The sequence below is a fragment of the Euprymna scolopes genome, chromosome 19, assembly GCF_053919585.1.
Source record: "Euprymna scolopes isolate OS-2025 chromosome 19, ASM5391958v1, whole genome shotgun sequence".
Taxonomy (NCBI): domain Eukaryota; kingdom Metazoa; phylum Mollusca; class Cephalopoda; order Sepiida; family Sepiolidae; genus Euprymna; species Euprymna scolopes.
The window spans coordinates 117,112,385-117,135,217 of record NC_136500.1 but is presented as its reverse complement, the minus strand read 5'-3'; the positions used below and the strand labels follow the sequence as shown (position 1 = coordinate 117,135,217).

The following is a 22,833-nucleotide window of genomic DNA, read 5'->3' as shown; positions in this document are numbered from 1 at the left end:
CTTCAAAAGGTTTAAAACTTGTTAAACTTTAAAAAAAAAAATTCTTTTTTAAGATGTACCCAAGCTTCTTTAAAAAAGAACTTATTGTTATGCTTGAATCCATCGATCTGTCACATTTAAGTTTGAAAACAGCATTTTCATTGCTAAATATGCAAACTGAACGATTGAATCTAAGAATGTTTTTATTCATTTACTAGTATTGGAGGGGGGTGTCAAACTTGCCTTTCATAAAATACAATTAAATATAGTTTAATTCACACAAGTTTCATATTTTTTATTACAGTGACAATTTTTAACTGAATATAAAATCTCTGCTGCTACTTGTAGCATGGCTACTGCAGTTTAATTTATATATAGTACTGATTTCAAAAGTTTAAAAAACAAATGACTTGGATGCCATCAGCTAGAATTGGAACCAAAATATTTTGGTGCTCTAGCCACGCTCCCTCATTAATGCTCCAGCCACGCCCTCTCATTAATGCTCCAGCCACGCCCTCTCATTAATGTTCAGCCACGCTCCCTCATTAATGCTCCAGCCACGCTACCTCATTAATGTTCCAGACACACCCTCTCATTAATGCTCCAGCCACGCTCCCTCATTAATGCTCCAGCCACGCGCCCTCATTAATGTTCCAGCCACGCTCTCTCATTAATGCTCCAGCCACGCTCTCTCATTAATGCTCCAGCCACGCCCTCTCATTAATGCTCCAGCCACGCCCTCTCATTAATGCTCCAGCCACGCTCCCTCATTAATGCTCCAGACACGCTCCCTCATTAATGTTCCAGCCACGCCCTCTCATTAATGCTCCAGCCACGCCCTCTCATTAATGCTCCATCCACGCTCCCTCATTAATACTCCAGCCACGCCCTCTCATTAATGCTCCATCCACGCTCCCTACCATTTAATTTAACCTGACAGATAAGAAAGTTATAAAACTAAAACATTTTTAGCTATGATTAGTTTATGCATGCGTGCAAACTAATAGAAACGTTGGCAAGTTTGAAATGAACATTTTGCATTTCAACGTGGCAGTTCAAGTTCAACATGAACAAGTTCTTGATGAACTGTTTCCCTTAAGTCATCCAATTTACCAAATTTCCACTACTAACGATTACTACGATATTTTCCTATTGACTTCCATATAACCTTTAACTCATTAACCTTTATCCTCAAGTGGCCTCCTTGCCTTGTTAAGTAATGATTCCTTTGTAAAAAAAAGAAACTTACAGATTTCTGTATACATTATTCATTCATCCATCCAAACAGGTTTTAATCATTATAAACCATCTTTGATTACTATTTCCTGTTAATTTCAGTGTTGTGTGACCTGTAGTTTAAAAGTTTAGCAGTTAAATATTTACACACACAGACATGCATACATATATCTACTGTTTAATTTATATATATATATATATATATATATATATATATATATATATATATAGTAATTTATAAAATATATATGGCAATTAAGCTACACTGAATATTCTGCGTTTCATCCACTATAGGATTCGTCAGGCTTATGCGCATAAGCCTGACGAATCCTATAGTGGATGAAACGCAGAATATTCAGTGTAGCTTAATCGCCATATATATTTTATGAATTACTAACTAGCTCTACCTATGTATTGAGCACTTTTGAAGTAAATACTTAAAGTTTACGCATAAATCTATACTTTCGTATATTAAATTTATGTGAGTAAATGAAGTAGTTATATATATATATATATATTTTTTTTTTGATCTTTGGAAATTCTTGTTCAAGCTGTCACTTTGAATTATCTCCCTTTTTAGGCTCTTCACAAAAATATAAAACAGCTTGATCTCTCAACATCCTGTGTCACACAAGAAGGAATTTTACATCTCGGTCAATGTCCACGAGTTAAGAAACTAAACCTCAATTCGCACAATCAAGAAATGCGTTTTTCATCAGAAAGTAAGTAAAACAAGCGAAAGGAATTTTTTTTTATGATAGATATCGTAGAAATGACTTCACTCTCCATGTACTTACCTTCCTGTGAGAGCAAAGTTATAAAGGATTAGGTTTTAATGTATGTTTGCAGGGGGCAGGGACAGGGGAGTCAAATGCAAAATTCAGTGCCCTAAAAATAGGAACTCTGGATTGGGATAAAAATAAATTAACATGATCTAGAAGTTAATCTCCTACTCTGATTAACAACAGAACAGATATTAAAATTTGATCTGGACTTTGATCACATCTTCTCTAACATATATTTTAAATAACACTGAAATCAGGACAGTAACCCAAATAATCTGAATTATCAATCCTCATCCCCAAAATTCAGAAACGTGACAAGTGATATCACAAAAACTGTTCCAACCTGCTGGTGTCAAGTGTAGTAAAGTCTAAATTAATTTGAAACACCTGTCAAAATCCGACTCTCTATGGAAAGAGAAATTTTTGCAGGTGTCGAAAGAGTCGATCAATTCACCTACCTAGGCAAGATAATTGATTTCAGTGGATGAATTGACACAACTTATCTTCCCCATGTTAAGAGTCTTCAAACAGCTGTTGACAATTTTATGAAATGCAAACATCTCATCCTTACGTGTCCTACAATGTGTGGTTGTGAAATGTAGCCAATAATAAAACATAAAAACAACCAATCCTGCTTCAGATGAAAAAAATTGTGTCGTCTGACTGTACATGTCTCCATAAGAAATTATGACGTACAACAAAATCTCAACTAGTAGGGGCATGTCAACCATCCAAAATACTGCATAATGTGACCCACATTGATGCCGATGGCTTAAAGTCACATGGTAGGCCACTTTAAGCCTGGAAAGGAGCATTTGATGAAGATCTGTTCCTGGCAGGAAACATAAACAGAATGGTAATGTACAGAAAAGCTTAAAAGGCATTCACGAAACATCTAACTCCAAACATGAAACAACAAGACGAAAAATAAAAGAAATATGGAAATATACTTGTGAAAAATGAGCTACACAAAGATGTGTTTAATCCCCAAATTCATCAGGTTAAATGCACATTTAACTTTACAAATTTCGTTAATGAAATACATTGTAGCTCATTTGCCATGAAGTGAACTTTTGAGGAAAGAAGCTATTTGAGTAGAAAATGTTCCAGCATCTAAGAATGTGTAGGATGTTATGTTGCTGTTAGTTGGGTGGGTATTTATGTTGAGGGGTTACAAGTGTAGGCAATAATTGAGGGGGTACAAGTGTAGGCAATAATTGAGGGGGTACAAGTGTAGGCAATAATTGAGGGGGGTACAAGTGTAGGCAATAATTGAGGGGGGTACAAGTGTAGGCAATAATTGAGGGGGGTACAAGTGTAGGCAATAATTGAGGGGGGTACAAGTGTAGGCAATAATTGAGGGGGGTACAAGTGTAGGCAATAATTGATGGGCTACAAATGTAGGCAATAATCGAGGGGGTACAAGTGTAGGCAATAATTGATGGGCTACAAATGTAGGCAATAATCGAGGGGGTACAAGTGTAGGCAATAATTGAGGGGGTACAAGTGTAGGCAATAATTGAGGTGGGTGCAAGTGTAGGCAATAATTGAGGGGTTACAAGTGTAAGCAATAATTGAGGGGGGTACAAGTGTAGGCAATAATTGAGGGGGTACAAGTGTAGGAAATAATTGAGGGGGGTACAAGTGTAGGCAATAATTGAGGTGGGTACAAGTGTACTCAATGATTGAGGGGGGTACAAGTGTAGGCAATAATTGAGGGGGTACAAGTGTAGGCAATAATTGAGGGGGTACAAGTGTAGGCAATAATTGAGGGGGTACAAGTGTAGGCAATAATTGAGGGGGTACAAGTGTAGGCAATAATTGAGGGGGGTACAAGTGTAGGCAATAATTGGAGGGGGTACAAGTGTAGGCAATAATTGAGGGGCTACAAATGTAGGCAATAATTTACTAGTGCACATTCCATTGGAGTACTTGTAAAAAAAAAAAAGCACAGGGATACAACACTGCAGTGATATGACAAAGGCTGGAACTTGGTAAACATTTTTTGCACTCTGTCCAAGAGGAAGAGGCTGGTGGTTTACCAGTCCAGGTGTGGTAACAATATTCCATGTATAGGTTAATAGTAGCTTAATAGAGATATTAGATACTAGCAACTGTGAGAAGTTTTCTTACCTTCTTTGCGGCAGACTTGGCAGCATCTTCTTTGTACCTATTCCATTTAATGCTGCTTGAGAATGTCAAGCCGAGGAGATTAAACATTGGATTCTGAGAAAGGGTGCTATCGGCTATGACAATTGGTTTTGTTTGGTTATTTTGTTTTAGGGCATATCAATGCTTTTCAGATTATTTAATGCCAAATCCAGTAATTTTGGAAAAGTTTTTATGCTTCAAGTTCTTTATATCTTCAAATACTTATTCATGGTGTTTGGTTTGGATGTTTTTTGTGGAGGGAAATTTTCGTTTTTATTTTTATTGCACAACATGATTGAGTTTTGCAAAGGGAAAGGAAAAATAGCTTCAATGTTTGGTGCATTTTAGGTTAGGAAGCCCCTATCCTCAGTGAATCTTATCTGGTAGCCCCTATCTTCAAGGGAATCTCATCTGGTTGCCCCTATCTTCAGTGGATCTCATCTGGTAGCCCCTATCTTCAGTTAATCTCACCTGGTAGTCCCTATCTTCAGTGAATCTCATCTGGTAGTCCCTATCTTCAGTGAATCTCATCTGGCAGTCCCTATCTTCAGTGAATCTCATCTGGTAGTCCCTATCTTCAGTGAATCTCATCTGGCAGTCCCTATCTTCAGTGAATCTCATCTGGTAGCCCCTATCTTCAGTGAATCTCATCTGGTAGGCCCTATCTTCAGTGAATCTCATCTGGTAGCCCCTATCTTCAGTGAATCTCATCTGGTAGCCCCTATCTTCAGTGAATCTCATCTGGTAGCCCCTATCTTCAGTGAATCTCATCTGGTAGCCCCTATCTTCAGTGAATCTCATCTGGTAGCCTCTATCTTCGGTGAATCTCATCTGGTAGCCCCTATCTTCAGTGAATCTCATCTGGTAGCCCCTATCTTCAGTGAATCTCATCTGGTAGCCCCTATCTTCAGTGAATCTCATCTGGTAGCCCCTATCTTCAGTGAATCTCATCTGGTAGCCTCTATCTTCAGTGAATCTCATCTGGTAGCCCCTATCTTCAGTGAATCTCATCTGGTAGCCCCTATCTTCAGTGAATCTCATCTGGTAGTCCCTATCTTCAGTGAATCTCATCTGGTAGCCCCTATCTTCAGTGAATCTCATCTGGTAGCCCCTATCTTCAGTGAATCTCATCTGGTAGCCCCTATCTTCAGTGAATCTCATCTGGTAGCCTCTATCTTCAGTGAATCTCATCTGGTAGCCCCTATCTTCAGTGAATCTCATCTGGTAGCCCCTATCTTCAGTGAATCTCATCTGGTAGCCCCTATCTTCAGTGAATCTCATCTGGTAGCCCCTATCTTCAGTGAATCTCATCTGGTAGCCCCTATCTTCAGTGAATCTCATCTGTTAGCCCCTATCTTCAGTGAATCTCATCTGGTAGCCCCTATCTTCAGTGAATCTCATCTGGTAGCCCCTATCTTCAGTGAATCTCATCTGGTAGCCCCTATCTTCAGTGAATCTCATCTGGTAGCCCCTATCTTCAGTGAATCTCATCTGGTAGCCTCTATCTTCAGTGAATCTCATCTGGTAGCCCCTATCTTCAGTGAATCTCATCTGGTAGCCCCTATCTTCAGTGAATCTCATCTGGTAGCCCCTATCTTCAGTGAATCTCATCTGGTAGCCCCTATCTTCAGTGAATCTCATCTGGTAGTCCCTATCTTCAGTGAATCTCATCTGGCAGTCCCTATCTTCAGTGAATCTCATCTGGTAGCACTGATGGAGCAAGGATATGGATGACGATAGTTGGAAAGACTTCTTGTAGCGATTAAAGAAAAGTAACTTTATCATGGTGGCGTTAAATGTAATCATCCATTTTTTGACTCCCATTATTACATATTTTCCAAGGATTCAGCAATTACTTGCCTTGCTTGTATATCGTTTGATTTGTCTTCATGCTCGGAATAGTGTAGTCTCAGCAGCGAATGCACCCATCTCTGTTGTGATTGCATCAGGCATATTGTTTATGGAGGTCAGGAATAATATAGGTTCAAGTACCAACTACAGGGGTGGATGAGGGCACACCAATATTGATGTGTTGTTTCCATGTATGACCATCAATGATGCTCTGCATTTTTCTTTTAGTTTTAAGAAAGTTCTAATTATATTAAATATTCGTTCTGTAAGGTTCATATACAAGGCTAAATGACAAATTTATCTTTAGTTGACCTTTGACAACTAAATATTTTCCTTTACTAGCCAAATAGGAACGTTACTATCCAAACCCACATGATTTTTGGAATAGGACCTCTTCATTCTGTGACGAGTATGTACATCAGAAAGATTTTTTCATATTTTTTTAATAAGTGTAATTCTAAATATACAACAAATTTTATGTTGATACTTGAAGGTATAAACATTCTAATTTCTTCAGAGGTTTTTTTAAACAGCTTTTGTTAAAAAAAGGAGTTGTTCTATTAAACTTTTATTGTTTAAATAATTTAAATTTGTTCGTTTTATATAAAAAAAAAAGTTGAAAAGATATTTTCACTCAATAGTGAGCTTTGGAAGATTGTCAGTGAAAAAAAAAAACACAATCGCCAAAAGATAAGCATTTCATTATTTCTGATCACCATTTTGAAAAATCACTCGCCTGTTTCACTCGCAATGTAGAGCCTTAACATAAGATTTTCTATCCAACTTTATTTGCTTGTAATAGTTATGCACTAACCAATGAGTTGTACCATTTGTTGCCAATATATACTGCAGTTTCACAGTCGATCCAAGCATCAGAAATGTATTCTTATCCCAAATATAAAACCTGAACCACTTTAACACCCCCAACAAATTGACACCCTGGAGTATGGTAGGACACTTCCTTGAAAAAGATACACTAAACCGTTTGCCACTGATTCCCACATTCACTGCCTCTCTGCTTAATTTCACCCAATAATATTAATTCAATAATATTTATTATTGGCTCACAGGTCACAAAAATCTCTCCTTTGAAAACAACCTGTGATGTTCCCTGGAAGCTAAGTCACAACAAGTCTCCCTAGATTTCCAGTACTCTCCACCTCTTTTGCTATGAATTTGCGTTATCACAGCATCCACTTACCATTGATTTGTCACTGGCAACGGCCATTAGTCTCGACTGGAATTTGAGTGGCAATAAATTTCCCCAAGATCCCAGTTTTCTTCGCACTTGTCCAGTGGAGGTCTGTTCAGTGCTCTCTCCTTGGTCTTTCCATCCTCCTTGACCCTTCTCAGCTATTTAATACCCCTCTTTTGGGGGAGGGGTGGTGATGGGGCAATAGGAGGGGATAGAGAACTTAAAGGTATGCAGCTTTAATGTTCTTGGTTCCATGTAGCACTTCATGTTTTGCCTCTGAAGCAGTTTGTCTGGCCCGCTCATGTGGCTCATGTGTGTTAGTTTCCATATTCAAGGATTTTCTTTAATATTTCAGCTGTTTTCATTATTGTTATTTCTTGTATCTTTCCAGCCATTCCTCTGATTCCAATTTCTCCTATTCTTTTTTTCAAAGCTTTCCAGAATTGTTCCTAGTGTTCCTACTATTATAGGTATTATCCTGTTTTTTTTTTCATTTCTTTTCATATTCCTTTCTGCTCTCTGGCTATCTCTGTGTATTTGCTCCGTTTTTCCTTTTCTTTGACATTCACCCTGTGGTCAGTTGGGATTTGACAGGACTTTTCTTTATTATTTTTATTATTATTATTATCATCAATTGCTTTCAACTCTGCTTCTCTGAATTTATTCTTCGGAAATCTTGCTTGCAGTATCTAGAGTAGTTTCAGCAGTCAGACTTCGGAAAGTGCATATTAAACAAACAGAATAAACTTGAATTCCACACAGACAACGTATTGTGTTGCAGTTGCTTTATTAACTAAGTAAAAAAAAATCTGAAATAAAATTTAAAAAAATGAAAGGAATTACGTAAATGAAATAAATTCTATACAAACAAAAGGAGAGGGGGAAAAAGAAGAAAAAGGAGAGAAGAAATAAATCCATGAGGAGTCTGCAAAAAAAAAAAAGAGGATAATAAACTACTATTCCCAAAAATTTAGGGCAGAAAATACACACTGTTTTCTAACATACATGATAAGATTAAGAGATAAAGAGAAGAATATATTAACATACCGCATGGCTGTATGTGTGGGTGGGTGGGTGGGGTAATTTGCTGAAATAGAAAGAGAGGTAGTCTTCTCAATTCAAAAAGGGAGATAACTAAATAACAAATGAGAATTACCTCCCTTGAACATACATTGAGACGTTTTGGATCTTCAAATTTGTCTTTGTTTGTTGACACATTTTTGCCAAAAAACCTAGACAACTAATCTGCTTATTTGAACATGAATTTAATGGAATAAGCAATTTCCTTCTTTCCATAGACATGCACACTTGTTAACTGCATCCAAAATTGCTCCTCAAACCTTTCATCGATTCGTCCATGACGCATGGACAAAAGATCAGGTTGAGACAGTAGAAAAATATTTCCGAGCTTTATTTCAATGTTTGTGCATTATAATTGGATAAAAAAATGCATTTTAAGTAAAAGCACTTTTATGTACTGACGTGTCCTGTGGAAATTAATAAAAATTACAAAAGTTACGATAAAACTCAGGTAGAAAAATAAATAGAAAAAATAATGATCAAATAATACTGTTTTATCATTTCCTTCTATTGCAGCCAATTCCATATGACAAATTGACTTATACTTCCCATTTTCTCTTCCGCGATTTAAAATGAGAGAATGATGGATCTTAAATGTATGATAATAACGATGCTTTTTGTAATAAATAATTCAACTGGATGTTCTACTCTATCATTTATAATATAAATCTCACATGTCTGTTTTAATGTATGTACGTTAGGGCAGGTTGATTTTGGAACCCCGGTGATGCAATGGTGATGATAGTTGGGGTTTGACATAAAAAAGACCTACACAAAATATTTCTTTCAAAATCGTTATCTTTGATTGAGGAAATGACTTTAAAAGTTGAAAAATGGAAGCTATTAAGTTTTTGGTGAATTGTCAAGAATGTCCTGTCATCAAAACAATCCGTACTGTGAAGAAAATGGAATCATTATTTAGAATGTTTTAAACTACATTTTTAAATAAAATGAGTGAGGATAATGAATTAATAAAATAAATATTAACTGTAAAGGCAAAATTGTTTTTTAAATAATAGCGATTAAAGTTCGCTTTTTCATTTTAGGAACTTTTTGGGGGTGGGAACATTTTAGATTCACTGTCGTAAATACTTGTTATGGCTATTGAAAATTAACGTTTGTTTATCAACTTGAAAACATTACGATTTTTAGGCTTAATTATTTCGAAAGGAGGAGGACATGGGGAGGGTGTGTACATTCACCTAACAATTTAATAAACAAAAATACCATAAAAATTACATTTAACTTGGAAATACTATTAAAAATAGCATGGTAACATAGATGCACAAGCACTGGTTTTTCAAACTCTAAACACTCATTTAAAATGGCACAGCTACAGCAAGAATGAATCTCTTTATAGATAAATTACTGTTATCGAAGGAGGATCTAAAGTCTTCTAAAAATGTCTAAACTAAACACTACTATGCCTCTGATTTGGTCTTGTACTCTCTCTTCAATACATCTAATTCAACTCTACAAAGTTTTTCATTATTTCTTATAACTAGCACTTATTTTTTACATATGAAACTGGAAGATAGCCTAAAACAGTTTTCTTCAGTTTTAATCTATTTATTTATTTCACTTTTCAGAATGTCAGTAAAAGCATAACGTTCAGTTTTAACCCATGGTTCACAAAATTTGCTGGTTCACCTTGTCCCTTGGATGAAACAGCACCCCAACTTCACAACAAGTCATCCAGTTTAGTTATTTCCTCGAAAACCGTTATCCCCACTTAAAAAATGATACCTCTGTTCAGTTTTGAAAGACAAAGGATACCCTCTGTAAACGGCAGTTGCGCATGTAAGTGTGTGGCAAGGTTTTTTTTCTTTTTTTTTTTTTTACATAGGCGTCACCACTTATCAAGGCTGATAGGCCACTCAAGGATAAGGGTTAACGAGTGTAGCGTAGTCAAAAGGACAATATAGTAATCGATAGTAGTGGAAGTTCGGTAAATTTGTTAACTTAAGTGGAACGGCTCATCAGAAACTTGTTCACGTTGGACTTAAAGACAACCATATTATAGACAGCTGGAAAGCAGGAAAACGGAAGACAATTCCACAGGCGTGCAGTTCTAAGAAAGAAGCTTTGATCATGGAATCTATGTTTAGGTTTAGGCACAGATAAAGAGTGGGGAAAATTATTGAGAATGTTTTCAGCTAGTCTAGTGTTTCCTGTGAAAGTTTGGCGAGGGGGGACCATAGATTGAAGCTCAGTCGAACACTTTCCATGAAAATAACGATAAAGCAGAGACAAACTCGCAACATCTCTTTTGTGAGATAGAGGTTGCAGCGAAGAGAAAAGGACATCTCCCACCAGGCCACAAAGTCTATTTTGAACCCTATCAAGGCAGGACAAGTCTTTTCTAGCAGCTCCTGCCCATATGTGGCAACAGTATTCCATCCTTGGACGTATCTGGCTCTTATATAGAGAGAGAATTGTATCAGCAGTGAGATATCTATTGGATCGATAGAAGGATCCGACCATTTTTCCAGCGGCCTTGGCAACAGATTTGATGTACATATTCCATTTAAGATCAGGAGTAAAGGTCAAGCCCAGAAGCCTGTCAAAACTTGAGGCCTCCCCAAGACGAGAGCCATTCATTTTAATTGATGCCAGATGTGGATCAGAACGTTGATGATGTAAAGATAGAAGCTTGGTTTTAGATGCATTAAAAGTAACCAGCCACTCCTTTCCCCATTGTACAACGTGATCAAGATCAGAGGAGAGAGAATCGGAGAGAACTTGGTCGTTTTCTATCTTAGATGTGCTACCATAGATCGTAGTGTTGTCAGCAAAAATGTCTACGAATGATGTAAGGATGTGATTTGGAAGATCATTAATGTAGATCAGGAAAAGAGTTGGGCCCAGGATGGACCCCTGAGAGACTCCAGCTTTTATACTGTGAGCTTCTGATTTTTACCCATCAACTACTACTCTTATGAACCTATCAGAGAGAAATGATTTAATAATTGAGAAGACATTTTCAGCTATACCATAGCTGGAGATCTTGTGAAGTAAACCTTTATGCCATACCCTATCAAAGGGTTGCACAATCTCGAACCACACCTCTCCTGAATCGGCACTGTTTGAGTCCAGTTGCAAGAAGTCCAGGACGACTAGAAACAATGCCGAGATGAGCAAAGAGCACATACAGCACCTGGAAGTCCCAAATAGTCACTCATTTAGTACTGACCAGGTTCAACATTGCTTAACTTCGATGATCCGGCGGGAACTGGTGTGTCAATGTGATTATGCCATATATATACTTAAAAAATAGTGAGATTTCTAAGTTAATTGCTAAGGAATTAGTATTTGGCAAGCAGTTAATCCACAATTTCCCTTGTTAAGGGAACGTTATATATAACAGAAGATCAATATATTTTGCTATAAGAGGGCTAAACAGATTGACAGAAAATCTCTTGCAGCAACGAAAGTGAAAAGAATGAAGAAACTGCTAGACAGTTTGATATATCTTCTTGTAGCTGTAAACTTCCTGTCTTGAGATGTGATGACTGCAATAAAGTGAAAGACAGAAAATTGTCAAACAAGGCACATAGTCTGCACTGGTCCTCTTAATAAGGAGGTAAAATTAATTCTATAGATTTAACTACAATTATGTTCCTTTTTTGTGAAAAATAAAATAATATATTGGTATTCATTATGTATTCTGGTTCTATTATTAAACATGCAAATTTTGCAATTTTCAGGTTCCACTAGAAGAACTGTCATTTACAGCAATTTTTAAATTAATTGATGGAACAACAAAAAGCCTAACAACATTTACTGGTCCTTTGGGGAGACTTTGTATCAATAATTATCAAAATTTGCTTCAAGTAGAATTCTAAAAAAATTAGTGCGCCTCCCAATCATCATTATCTGACGGCAAAGAAACAAATAATTTAAGTGAAGATCAGAGGCTACTTTTTGAGTATGCTGTTGGCATTTCTCGAAGTTAACCTAAGATACACAGCTTAGAAAATTGGGCCCTTGAATCAAGCAAGATATCTAACATTAGCCACAAGGTTAATGTGTTTATGGACCAGAGGCGTCTATCCTCAAACACTCTGATAAATTAAACATTCTGGTCAAATTTATCATCCAAGTGTATGTAGTTAGTTAGTTTGAGATCCAAACCGACAATTTTTTAATCAACAACAGTATATTTTTAATATGATTCAGAAAACAAAACAGTTAACTGAAATCCAAATTACTGTTTTAAACATTTCAAAATATAGTGCTTTTGCACTACTTCCGGAAAATATCATAATATCAATGATAAACTCAGATGAATTGGATGTGAGAGAAGAGGGCATTCAAACGATTTTGTCCATTAGGTAAATAAATATTTATCCATTAAGTTTTATTAGTTTTCTCAATTTACACAAACAATAGTCAGTTTTATTCATATTACATCACAAAAATATAAAAAAATTGTTTTCAAATAATTATTTTTTTGTGTTGTTTTTTTCCAGAAATAGTGAACAACTAAAAAAAATTATAAAGACTGAAAAAGATTACTGCTATCAATTTTGCAGTCATATACTGGTAAAATTTGATTGATTTTTCTCAAAAAGTTGTATATGGGCAGGAAGCAAGGCATAGACACATTATTACAAAGTCATCGTGCCAGCAAATTAGACTTCATTTTCTTCAAAAGGAAATTACACAGAAAAATTTAGTTCCTATTATAACAGTTTATATTATTGCATTTAATAAAAAATTAAAATATATGGTTCTTTAACTTGTATCAAGTTGTTATATTGTGTAATACATCTTCAGACATCTTTTTTGAAATTTAAGACTTAGTTGCTAATTAGCATTTTTTTACAATTTTTGTTTAATCAATGCAGTAAAGGTTGAGATATTTTGCTGGTTGTGATTTATAATTAAAATTATAATTCATGTATTTATTTTTCTTTCAATGTATTTCATATAAATATATCAATTTTAATTGAATTTTTTATAAAAAAATAGTGAAATGTCAAGGTCACTGTTGTGTAAAATGCTATGAAAATGAAGGATTTCTCAGCATTTTTCTACACGATTTTTAAAATTAAATGCTCAATTTTCTGTTCAAGATGGGAATCTAATTTTTGGTATATGTTCTTATCACATCAAATCCCAACTATCATCACCAGTGCCATGTTGATTTTCTGAAAAAAGTTGCAAATCAACCTGCCCTATGTGTATCGGACATAAATTAATATTTTTTATTTTATCACAGTAAAAAGCATAAGAAAAATGTGAAAAATAAAGAAAGGTATAATAAAGCAATTTTCGTTTATTTTTAAAGTTTGTTTCAATGAAAAAATGCTGCTTAAATAGTCACACACACACACACACACACATAAATGTATCATTTAGATTTTATTTATACAAACATTTTGGCTTCGTATGTGGATCTTGATCTTTAAGCCAATGCCATATTCAAGGCAGAAACCTTGCCATTTTTGTGGCCTCAATAGATCTTCGCCTTGAAAATGGCATTAGCTGAAATATGTCTGCACATGTGTAAACAAAATGTTTGTATAAATAAAAATGTATACTGAAATAAAGCTCTACTTTTATTAAGCACTATTATATAAACACAGTAAATTTGTAGGATTAGTTCCTATGAACAAAACTCACAAGAAGTGTGTATGTTTTTGTTTTTTAATACTGCAACATTAAACAACTTCTGAACTTCTCAAACTTTATATTCCTCTTTATTTTCAGGCCTTTCAAATATTTTCAGCCTGTGTCGTCATCTTCAAGTTGTTAGTCTCAGTCATTGTTGCAGAGTTGATGATGATACTGTCAATAGTCTCTCTAAGCATTGCCATGACATCCGCTGTCTCAACCTGAGCTTCTGTCCACGTGTCACAGACAGATCGATGAAAGCTTTAGGCCAGAACTGCCACCGACTGATGCAAGTGAATTTCTCAAGGAATTCGGTGAGTGAAAATATATTTTAGATTACTGGCTGAAGTACCCAACTTTGTCATGCAGATAATAAATTACAACTTTTAAGCTAACGTGCATCATAATTATTTCGATAATTTTCATAGTCATTTTATATATAGATATACGTGTATATGTGGTTTCAAAATATAATTTGCATGTGGGAGGAGTGGCTGCAATAAGGAGGACAAATTGTGGAGGAGAATGGGTTGAGTATTTAACACCAAAGAGAACACCTTGAAGTTATGATGTTGAGCTAATAACATGACTGTTGTAGGAGTATTGTCAATATTTTTCCTTTTTCTTTTTAGATTACAGTATATTTAAATATACAGGGTGTCCGTAAAGTTACTATACAGTCTTATTGTTTTATTGTATTATATTTGTATTAATAGTTAATATTTATTTTTTTACAGGTTTATTTAATCAAGCATGCCACGCAAGCTAACTTTTTATTTCTTTTGTTACGAATAAATATTTTAATACAATATCTTACTGTACTGTTAATATATTACAGGGTGTCTGTATAGTAACTTGTAAGACTGTATAGTAAATTTACAGACACCCTGTATATTGGAATTCATGTACTAAAAAAAATAAGTAAAAATAATTCCTTTGAAACAATCATACAGCTTACCTTTGATCTTCACTTCTTGGAATTGTAATATATAATATGAATTTATTTATCTCTTCATATATATATGAGATTGTGTGTGTGTGAGGATACTTCTCAACCTATATACTCAACAAATTTTTGATCTACAGACTTGAAATTTAGTGGAAAACTTTTTAATCAGATTTCATCTGGAAAAAAGGGTTGATAAGGGGCCAAAATTAAAAAAATGGGGTTGGGAAGGGTTATCGAATTTTTATCTGTTTGTCAACTGTTTCACAAGGTTTGAAAACTCGTTTTTAAAGATTATGGCAAGCTGGTCTAATGGTTATCATACTTGACTCCCTGTCTTTAGGTTTTAGTTTCGATCTCAGCTTGAGTATTTTTTTTACTTACAAGAAATAAACTGTTTAGAAAAAACATTATACTCGCAAGCACATGTCTCAGTTTCTTTCCTTTTTTTGTTTTTTACTTCATTTTTTTAATGTTACATTTAATACCGGGCAATGCCAGCTACTTTTTCTAGTGTATATATAGTATTCTCAGCTTCTTTTTCTTTCTGTGATTCACATGCCAAACATGTAGTGCCAGTTACGCAAGTACGTTCTTCTATTGCACTATGGGACCGACTTAATTCTAAGTTCAGATATACGTTGTCAGTCCACATTGTTATCCACGTCACCACTTCTATAGTATCAAGATATTACATTTGTTGATAGAAAACAGGAAATCTCTGACAGTACAATCTATATATCTATAAAAGTGAAGGTGTCTGTGTGTCTGTCTGTGTACATTTCCCTACGCAATAACTCTGTCAATTTTTAGTCTACAGACTCGAAATTTGATATACAGGGTACTGAGATTTGAGAAAATCTATGTAATCGGTTTTCAACTAGAAATTTGGCTGTTAAGAGGTCAAAGATCAACGATTTAACCTTTGAGAATTCTACCAAACTCCTCCGACAATTAAGGGTCTAAACACTTGAAATTTTAGATATCGGTTCCTTGAACATGGATCTAACTTAATAACTCGATTTGAACCCAAAACAATAAATTTTAAAGGGTCATAATAGGGGTCAAAGTTAAAAAAATTGACCGTTTTTTTTGTTGTTGTTTTTTTTTTGCTCAGCATACACCTTCAAACACCCGAGCAACGCCGGACACCTATGCTAGTATATATATAAAAAAATGATTGTAAAAGTTTTATGGAAGAAGTGTACACATTAGTCATGAAAATTTTTATTTGTGCAATGTTTTTTCATTTTAGTTGACTGATGCTGGTATTGAGGTATTATTAAAGGGCAAGTGTTGTAAAACATTGGAGGTAAGTAATGATTTATCATTTACCTTTGTAGAATGATTCATTTTTAAAGATGACCTTCTGCTTGTAATGTTATAGTACTGTTGTCAGTGGGAAGTGCAATGATGTAAAAAAAAAAAAATGAATTACAATTTTTTTTTATTACTTAACCTCATATTGCAACTGCTATTTTCAACTTTACTTTTAAGGCAAACATTGTAAACATGACTATGAAATGATTTTTTACTAAGAAACCTTCCAACAAGTACTATATTTCCACATGGGAAATGGTAGGTGATTACCACTAGAAGGAATATACAGATCAGATTCTAAATGTCTCCAGATAGAAACCCAAATATCCCTAGAAATTAATTTTCTACCATTATGAATTAACCCAGTTTAGTCTTCAAATAATTTACATTAGAGTTATTTTTAACTTAAGCATTTTCTCACAAAATATATTACATTGCTTATGAATGGAGATGTTAACTAATTACATAACTATTAATGCTTTGCAGAAGATTATACCTGAAATGAATATGAGTCTATGTTTGTAGCACATGAATGATAGAAAGGAGTGAAAGAAACAAATTGACTTTATGTAAACATTTTATTTACAAGGAGACAATACATAGAATGATACAAATTACGTCTATCAATCTTAGTCCGATTTTATTTGAGTTTGTGTGTCACAACTATCATTGGATAGAAGTAATATATCCCATCTTTATTCACCCAGGTTCAAAGTCATCTAAAAATAAAATAAAATACTACATCAAGGTCAAAAACCAACAAGTGAGATGGATAGATTCTAACCGAGAAAACAACAAACTTTCTTTCTTTATATATTATTTTTATTGGAATTCTTTGAGATGAGTAATTTGTGTATTTATATACTAGCCTTGGTGCCCGGGTGTTTGGAGGTATGTGTTGAGCAAAAAAAAAGAAAAAGTGGTAGTAGGCAGGCAAGCTCGAACCTGTACTACAAAGGAGGAAAAGAACGTGAAAAAAAAAAGAAAGTGACTTCTTTGCTGGTGTGTCCATCGCCAAACCAGAAGTGGTGAAGGTTTAAATTAAAAAGAGGGGATGACTTTCGAAAATATCAGCAAAAAAAGCGACCCCTCCCTTTAGAAAAGTTCCCAGTTGAAGGTGAAGGAATTAATGTTTTTAGACAATTTTTTTATATTTGCCGTCCGAAGAATCGAATTTCAAAACGATACTGATCTCATGAAAATCCGTCACCTCTGTCAAGTTTTAGGCATACATACATACATACATACATACATTTAAACAGACAGTGAGGTTTATATTTTGGATGAGTTGGCTGAAATGTGTTGAAACAACAACAACAACTATGAAGTTGAGGATAACAGTCTTTCCTCTTTTTCAGAAACATTGTTCATAGAGGTCCTGAATATAACCTTAAACTATATCCAATGGTGAGGCCCCAGCTTGCGGGCTTTGGGGGTGTGTGGAGCCACCCCTTAATTGCCATTGCTCCCTGGTCCACTCCGACCCGGAGTGCTAGTACTAACTATGGGTTAAATAAAAACTGACTTGAAAAAAAACAAATATATTCTATTAAAATATTTTTCTTCAAATCACTGGATTTGGCATTGAATAACATAAAAAGGGTTGATATGCCGTAAAACAAAAACCAACCAACATTGCTCATGGAATGTGAGGACTAAAGAACAAAATAAGGGGCGCAAGACTGCGGAAAGAAAACCCAAGATTCACTATCTACTTTCCTATATTATATATTCTAGATGACGATCTTGTTAAAGTCTTATAAATGTAATTGTATTTCGATTGAATCGTTACTAATTTTAACTGTTTTAACTGTTTCTATTTAATTTTTTAGTTGAACATCCCTGTCTTTGTTGTTTGTATTGTAATACTTTCACAAGTTTCAAATTCTGACTGCAGGAAATGCTTCTGAAGAACATCAAAGAAATCTCTGAAAATTCTGTGAAACTCATCATGAGTTCCTGTCCACGACTCTCCATTATAAACTTTAGTGGCTGTCCTAAAATATCAGGTAACGTCTGTTTGACTTACTGGCATCTGTTAGACAGCTTTAAAAAATTCGCTTCCAAACTGTCAAATCTTTATTTATCCTTCTATCTTTCAAATTCATCTTTATCACTTCTTTCGTTGTTTTCCTTAGCTTTCCTTTACCAAATGACCCTGCAACCTCCACCTGTTCAACATTTATTAACCCAAGCACTCTCATTCATTGATTCAATGTGATTGTGACCAAACCAACAAAGTCTTCTTTTTCTGCGCACACCTCTCTATGCTGCAGAGATTTTATCTTCCTCTGAGGTCATTTCATCCTAGCTACTTGTAACCTCTTTAATTTTTTTTTCATTCATGTTAAGAACTGAAATATGTATGCAAATTTGTTGTTGAAATGTTTGTATAAGTAAATATTTATACAATATATATGTATTTATACAAAATGTTATACTTTTTTACTTACTATACTCACAAATGTAACCTATTCTGTTATTTTTATGAAAGATCATTATTTCCCTCACCATCTATTAGAAATCTCTCTCTCTCTCTCTCTCTCTCTCTCTCTCTATATATATATATATATATATATATATATATATATATATATATATATATATATATATATATATTTAGTGTGTGCATATATGTACACACACACATGCTTTTTTCTGAAACCCAATATGGCAGTTTGAGGTATTACCCATATTGTTTTGGAATTCTAAACGGAAAACTATTTTATATACTTACATATTAGGGTAAAATATTTATGTACACCAAAAATTATGGAAAAATATTGAGTATGATTTTAGTAAAAAAAAAAATAATCATTTTTTTCTTTCTTATATGTCCAAATCTACATTGGCGTGTCAGCATTTTGTGTCTTTAATTTAGAAGAGTTAGGTAAAAGAGAAAAAAGAGGAGATAAAGACTCAATATGGTGAAAAATGGGATTTGTCCAATGTAGAATTGAACATATCAGAAAAACCTGATTTTTATTTTTTACTAAAGTTCTATTTGATATTTTTCGATGAATTTTGGCATACAAAAATACTTCGTCCTGAAACGTTTGTATATGAAATCGTTTTCCTATTTTGAACTGCCATATTTCATTTGTGTGTTAAATTAAATAAGCACCTATTAAGCAAAATTCTTTCTTTTTTTTTCCATAACACAGATGATGCTCTCATCAGATGCCCTAATAAGCTGAAACAAATTAGCTGGACTGTTTATATGTAAGCTGAAGAATCAACTTTGGAAATTTTGGTGCTCTCTTTTTTCTAGAACTCAAAATAAAAACAAGGGCAAATCTTAAAATGTTTCAACAACTGCTGTTACTTGGCATTTTAGCTAAGATCAAAGTCTACTACTCTAGGAGTCTCTCCAATAAAATTTTGTATATAAACAATATTTATTTTCATGAATAATAAAGTTTTTAACCATTTGGGCAATTTGAAGTGGCTTTCTCCAAAGTAGGAAGTTTCATGTGGATATCAAATTCACAATGATCACCAGTCGCATGTATATCCTGGGAATGACAACATTCAGTTTTTGCAGTTCTTGCAAATAGGTGTCGAGGTTCTGTATACAATTCCCAAATGGTCACTCGTCTGGTACTGACCAGGTTCAACGTTGCTTAACTTTGGTGATTTAATGAGAACCAGTGTGTCAATGTAATTATGTCATATTACGATGACCAATGATTCTAGTTAATACTAGGATTTTTTTTTTTTTTTTTTTTACACAGTCGTCACCACTTATCAAGGCCCGGAGGCCACTCAGGGATAAGGGTTATTGCAAGTACATTATGTTAGTGTGGAAATTTGATGAAGTGTTTACTTAAGGGGATGGTTCATTAGGAATTTGTTAACGTTGGACTTGAACACATCCAAGTTGTAGTCAGGTGGGAAGCAGGCAGACGGAACAGAGTTCCACAGGTGTGCAGTTCTAAGAAAGAAGCTTTGTTCATGGAATCCACGTTTTGATTTAGGCACAGATAAAGAGTGGGGGAAATTTTTCACAGTGGATTCAACTAGACGGGTGTTTTTCATGAAAGATTGGCGAGGGGGGACCAGAGATTGGAGTTCAGATGAGCACCTGCCATGGAAATAACGATAAAACAAGAACAAGGATAGGCTCGCAACGTCTCTTCTGTGGGAGAGAGGTTGCAAGGTAGAGAAAAGGGCATCCTCCCACTAAGCTACGAAGTCTATTTTGTACTTTGTCAAGGCAGGATAGGCTATTTTTAGCAGCTCCTGCCCAGATATGGCAGCAGTATTCCATCCATTTTTTAATGATTGTGACCAAAGACCAAATCGTGTCGCACTCGGTTATCGTTAAAGACGACAATAGCGTATGTGTGACAATGATAATAAAAAATTTTTTAAAAATAAATCCGGCATATGGCTCGTAAGGTCCCTGGGTTCCAAATTAAGAGCAGAACATGGGGGAAGGGTTCTTCTCTAGTTTAGAACTTGTGATAAACAGAGCAAGCATGCAAGAGACAACGTAAAACGACCAAAATGTAAAAATAAATATTTATTTAACAGCAAATGATACGGGAAAATATTATACAAAACAAGATAAAAAGAAAGAATAGAGTGAGATGCAAATGAGGGGAGGGGGATCTAGCTTATACCGAAACGAACAGCAGAAGAAAAATGGTTTTATTTAACCTTGGAAAACCGTGTGTAAAAGAAAGTTGAACTTACACAAAGACATGGAGGAGGTAATCCAGATTAAAGTTCGATGAAAAAAAAATACTATATAAGTCTTGGTGGATGAGTCGGTACAGTACAGTCGTCGGGTACTTTGGCTGTGAAAGGAAAATGTTTAACATCCAAGTCAGTAAAGGAAAAAATCCTTCTAGACTGAGGCAGATTTTATTTTTATTGCAATCCATAGTGCCATTTTTTCCCCTGTTTTGGAGAACTGGATTTTCTCCTCTTTAAAAACTAACCATATGTCAACCACTGCCCTCGTGAGGAGGAAAATAAATAGGGTCAATCTGATGCTGAATCTAGTTTTTTCAGTCCTAGGAGGAGAAATCGTTCTAGACTGAGGCAGTTATAATTTGTTCCAATCCAGAGTGCCTCTTTTTAGGGAACTGGATTTTCTTCACATTTAAACCTGACCTTGTGTGGGAGGCAAATAATTGGGAACAATAGGTATCAAAAATAACCAACTAAAAAAACGCAGTAACCTTTTATGTTTGCCAAACGTGTTTAGCAAAACCATCCCAATAAATAAATCCGAAAATCTGTAAATCATTTTTTATTTTTCATTTCGTATATTTTGAATCTCATTATTTGATTCAAAATTGTTATGTTTTAATAAAATTTTATACAATTTGCTGCTTTTTTCATTTTCTTCTTTTTACTTCCTAACATCTAAGCACAGAATCTAATCACTGGAATGCTACAATATTTGATGGGATATTTTTTCACAGATGGAAAATTCTTATCTATTGAAATTCTGCCTGGAAGGAGAAATGGAAAACTTTTTCATTGTAGCAGATAAACAAGTTCTTGCTCTGAATGAATTACAAGAATGAAACAAGAAAACTCCATAGAAATATTAGAGAGTGGGTAGGTAGGTATATATATATATATATAGAGAGAGAGAGAAATAAAGAGGAACAAACCGTATTATGTGTTCATCAATGTTTCGTCTTTATTTCGAGACTTCCTCTGGATGAATGAGATTAAGAAACAAAAAAACTCCAGTACAAAATATTTGAAAATGTTTCACGTGCACAGTGTGAATTAAACAAGCACAATCAAACAACGTGCAAACTTTTATTAAAAGAACGTAATTTTACTGTAGACACAGGTTAACCTTCTCACACCATTCAAACACCCCCCTGTAATAATTAATACATATAATCTCAATCAATAAATTACATAACAAAAAAAAAAAAAACACTCATTTCATTTCTGTTACAAACCTATTTGAATTTCAACAGATATATTTCTTTTCAGTAAGAATATTAACTGCGTTCATATCTTTTAAAATTACATTAACGACTATATGACGTCACTAAGATTTCCCTCTCTTTAACAGCGCAAGCCCTCCCCCCTCCCACCCATCCTTTTTGAATTTCCAACGTCTTTTTCTGTTTTTCTGAAATAGAACAGCGTCACACTTTGCACGTGAAACATTTTCAAATATTTTGTACTGGTATTTTTTGTTTCTTAATCTCATTCATTCAGAGGAAGTCTCGAAATAAAGATGAAACGTTGATGAACACATGATTTGGTTTGTTCCTTTTTATTTCTCTATTTTGTCGGAATACCATTTCCATTATTTTCATCATATATATATATAGAGAGATAGAGAGAGAGAGAGAGAGATGGCTAATTTCACACTTGACGATATTCAATGTTTTCTTCTTACATTATTGGCCAACTGCCTCGTGCATCCCATGTATGGCAGACTCATAATTCGATACTTCCAGACTCAATTAGAAACTTTTGTTTTCCCTTAGCTCAACAAATGTGACGCCATTACTTTCTGTTCGTGTCCTGTTGTGTCTGTGTCATTTCACCTAATGCCCATTACCTCAAAATTTCGTCATCTAATTTTGATTCATTCCTGGGAATGAGTCTGTGTTGCAGATTTTGATCATCATGACATGTACTCAGTTTGCCTATGTAAAATTAGCGGACTTAATCACTATTGATAT

The 22,833-nt window shown here is 34.6% G+C and overlaps 1 protein-coding gene across 5 annotated transcripts in view; it reads left to right on the top strand.

Annotated features, from left to right (window-relative positions):
- LOC145239899 (protein AMN1 homolog) overlaps positions 1–21,499 on the top strand; it is a 48,900-nt gene extending 27,401 nt beyond the window's left edge. For all 5 annotated transcript variants that reach the window (XM_080103524.1, XM_080103522.1, XM_080103523.1 and 2 more), the window contains 5 exons: positions 1,796–1,937; positions 13,993–14,210; positions 16,098–16,154; positions 18,060–18,171; positions 19,327–21,499. In XM_080103524.1, coding sequence (XP_079959650.1) covers positions 1,796–1,937; positions 13,993–14,210; positions 16,098–16,154; positions 18,060–18,171; positions 19,327–19,388 — 591 coding nt within the window. In that variant the 3' untranslated portion in view covers positions 19,389–21,499. The remainder of the gene's footprint in view (positions 1–1,795; positions 1,938–13,992; positions 14,211–16,097; positions 16,155–18,059; positions 18,172–19,326) is intronic.
- The last annotated feature ends 1,334 nt before the right edge of the window (positions 21,500–22,833 follow it).